Source organism: Mesitornis unicolor, unplaced genomic scaffold (assembly GCF_000695765.1).
Source record: "Mesitornis unicolor isolate BGI_N332 unplaced genomic scaffold, ASM69576v1 scaffold34858, whole genome shotgun sequence".
NCBI classification, from domain to species: Eukaryota; Metazoa; Chordata; class Aves; order Mesitornithiformes; family Mesitornithidae; genus Mesitornis; species Mesitornis unicolor.
The window spans coordinates 1-3,553 of record NW_010201759.1 but is presented as its reverse complement, the minus strand read 5'-3'; the positions used below and the strand labels follow the sequence as shown (position 1 = coordinate 3,553).

The 3,553-nt window shown below is 63.1% G+C and overlaps 1 protein-coding gene across 1 annotated transcript; it reads left to right on the top strand.

Annotated features, from left to right (window-relative positions):
* Window positions 1–307: 307 nt before the first annotated feature.
* On the top strand, window positions 308–3,548 carry STAC3 (SH3 and cysteine rich domain 3; the record flags this gene model as incomplete). Its single annotated transcript, XM_010190206.1, has 10 exons — window positions 308–566; window positions 677–774; window positions 1,726–1,801; window positions 1,875–1,969; window positions 2,064–2,130; window positions 2,326–2,375; window positions 2,492–2,595; window positions 2,994–3,045; window positions 3,261–3,398; window positions 3,534–3,548. Coding segments are annotated over 10 exons (954 nt in total), but the record flags the coding sequence as incomplete, so codon positions are not given.
* Between the last annotated feature and the right edge of the window lie 5 nt (window positions 3,549–3,553).

Sequence of the window (3,553 nt, the reverse complement as noted above, 5' to 3'; positions counted from 1 at the left end):
ATCACCTCCATTGAACCCCAGGGGATGCCTGGTGGGAGCCCCATCCAGAACGGCGCTGGGTGACCCTTTCCCAAGATGCCCACACCCATGAGGTGCTCAGGAGCCTCAGTTTCCCCTTTTGTGGGGACCACACGAGGCTGGGAAAGGGGTCCCCGTCCTCCCAGCGTTTCTGCCCCAGGATGCCCGAGGTCTCCTCCCACCTGGGGATGATGAAGGCGTCTCAGCAAAGGGGCAGGGAGCCGGGCACCCCTGCCTGCCTCCCCTCCAACGCCTGCCCCATGCAACGCGTCCTCTCCTGCTCCAGCAGCTCCAGAAGCTGAAGCAACTTTTCCAGCGCAAACCCAAGGAGGAGCCAGCGCCGGAGCCGCAGCCCAACGGGGAACTGGTCAGCCCCTCGGGGGGACCCATCTACTACATCTACGAGGAGGAGGAAGAGGAGGAAGAGGAGGAGGAGCCTGAGCCCCCTCCGGAGCCGGAGAAACTCGTCAATGACAAACCCCACAAGTTCAAAGACCATTACTTCAAAAAGCCCAAGTTCTGCGACGTCTGCGCCCGCATGATCGTCCGTGAGTGCCGAGGGGGCTGAGGGCCAAGGTTGGCCATGGCCACGGCCCAGCCATCCCCGCAGCTGCAGTGTCACATTGCCTCTCCTTTCCACCCACGCCCCCCTCCGCAGTCAACAACAAATTTGGCCTGAGGTGCAAGAACTGCAAAACCAACATCCACCACCACTGCCAGTCCTACGTGGAGATGCAGCGCTGCTTCGGCAAAATCGTGAGTGCTGCCATCGGGGCTGCTCCTCGCGGCGAAAACCAAAGCAGTGCTGCGGGGGGGACCCAGGCATCAACCCCTGCTGGGTGCTCACCCCCAGGCTCCCCAGTGTCCACCCCCTGGGTCCTCAATGTCCACCCTCAGGGTCCCCAGTGTCCATTCCCTGAATCCTCAGTGTCCATCCTCAGGGTTCCCAGTATCCCCTCTTGAGATCCCCACTGTCCATCCTCGGGGTTTCCAGTGTCCACTCTGAGAATCCAGTGTCCATCCGCTTCCCCCTCAGCTCTGGGTTCCCAGTGTCCACTCTTGGGGTCCCCAAATGTCCACTCCCTGGGTCTCCAGTGTCCACTCTCTGGGTTCCCAGTGTCCGTCCCCTCAGTCCCCACTGTCCACCCTCGAGGTCCCCAGTGTTCACCTCCTCCCCCTTCAGCTCTGGGTCCCCAGTGTCCACTCTCAGGGTCCTCGGTGTCCACCCCCTGGGTCCACAGTGTCCAATCTCAGGGTCACCAGTGTCCACTCTGTCCATCCTCAGGGTCCTCAGTGTCCACTCTCTGGGTCCCCAGTATCCACCCTCAGGGTTCCCAATGTCCACCCTCTGGGTCCCCAGTGTCCATCCTCAGAGTCCTCAGTGTCCACCTCCTGGGTCCCCAGTGTCCACCTGCTCCCCCTTCAGCTCTGGATCCCCAGTGTCCAACCTTGGGGTACCCAGTGTCCACGCTGAGAACCCAGTGGCCACTCTCAGGATCCCCAGTGTCCACCCTCTAGGTCCCCAGTGTCCACCCGCTCCCCCATCAGCTCTGGGTCCCCATTGTCCAGCCTCAGGGGTCCCAGTGCCCACCCTTGGTGTCCCCAGCGTCCACTCCTGGGGTCCCCAGTGCCTGCCCACTCCCCCTCAGCCCCCGCAGGAGCCCGCACGGGTGCTGGCCGATGCTCTGACCCCCTCTCTCGTGCCAGCCCCCCGGCTTTCGGCGGGCGTACAGCTCGCCCCTCTACAGCGACCAGCAATACGCCTGCGTCAAGGACCTGCTCTGTAAGTGCCGTCCCCGCGCCCTCCGCTCGCGCCCCGCAGCCAAACCCCTCTCACCGCCCCTGTGCCCCAGCAGCCGCCAACAGGAGCGACCCCGTGTTCGAGACCCTGCGGACGGGCGTCATCATGGCCAACAAGGAGCGCAAGAAGGGGCAGGACGAAAAGAAAAACGTGAGTGCGGGGCTGGTTTCCTGCTCCGAATGCCCCAAAGCAACCCAACCTGCGCCCCGTTGCCACCCCCAGACACCACCCCTCTGCTTTGCAGCCCTTGGCCGCTGTGATGGATGAGGAACCAGAGGCCGCCAAGCCCGGAGAGGGCAAAGCCGAAGGGGGTGAGTGCTGAGACCGCAGCGGGGCCCGGCTGATGGGGAGACCACATTTGGGGGGTCATTGGGTGGGTTTTACCCTGCAGAAAGGGGGAGTCCTCAGTTCTCCACCCTGGGGTGCTGTTGACCTGGGCACAGGAGGAGGCTGGGCCCAGGACAGGGGGACAGCACCAGACGTGAGCCCCCTCCTCCCATTTCCAGGCGGCGCTGAAGGGGACAAGAAGACTGAGAAGAGCCCAGCAGATGACAAGGTACCCATGGTGCTCACCCTGCGCCCCAAAAGGCCCCCGATGGGCAGAGGCTGTGAGCATCCCCCTGCTGGGCACCCCAAAAGGGGGCCCTGAACCCCTCTTTCCTCCTCCCCCAGAGCAAGAAGCTGCAGCCGGGGATTCGCGGTGGCTTTCTGCAGTCCCATTACTTCGTGGCACTTTACCGCTTCAAAGCCCTGGAGAAGGACGACCTGGACTTCCCGTGAGTGCCAAACCACGAGGGGAAGGACTTGGGGTGTCTGGAGGGGGTCTGTGAATGAACCAGAGCAGAAAGCGGAGTCGCGCTGGCTGTGGTTTGGGTTTTGTGGCTTTGCTGCCTGCGTGCACCCATGGGGTGCCCTGGTTGTCGCTCTCCCAGCACTCAGATTTTGGCCACAAGCTTCACTTCTGAGGTTGCTGGGGTTTGTCTCCATGGGGCTCTGCTCATTTCTTGCACCCCAGACCTAGGGCTGAGCCGCTTCCCCCCAGGACGTGTCCATCCCCGAGGCCATCCCTTGATGTCCCCTGATGTGGGGCTGTGGAAAGAGCAGCTTTCCTTGGGGTATCCCATTGCGGGGTCCCCGTCACCCCCTCACACCGAGCCCTTCCTTCCCTTCACAGCCCTGGGGAGAAGATCACGGTGGTGGATGACTCCAACGAGGAGTGGTGGCGGGTAAGGCCAGGGTCCTACAATGACACAGAGCTTAAAGCAAAGGGGTGCAGGTTGCGCTCCGAAAGGGGGACGCAGCCCCCTCAGTCTGCTGTGTCCCCAACCTGCAGCCTTGGGGGAAACTGGGGGTTCTGCTCTGTACCCATGGGGGATGCTGGGGTGGTCACAAAGGTTGACTCCAAGCCCTACCCCCGCACCCATCTGCTGGCTTCTTTTAGGGGAAAATCGGTGAGAAAATCGGGTACTTCCCACCGAATTTCATCATCCGGGTGCGGGCGGGCGAGCGGGTGCACAAGGTGACGCGCTCCTTCGTGGGCAACCGGGAGATCGGGCAGATCACGCTCAAAAAGGATCAGGTGAGACCCCCCCCATGACCCCACTGCACCCCACAGCCACTTCCTCACCGTTCCCACGCTCTGCCTGGGGGTCACCACCTCTCTCCTACACCGTGGGGCCCCCCGGGGGTCTCAGCTGCGCCCCTCTCCCCCCAGATCGTGGTGCAGAAGGGCGA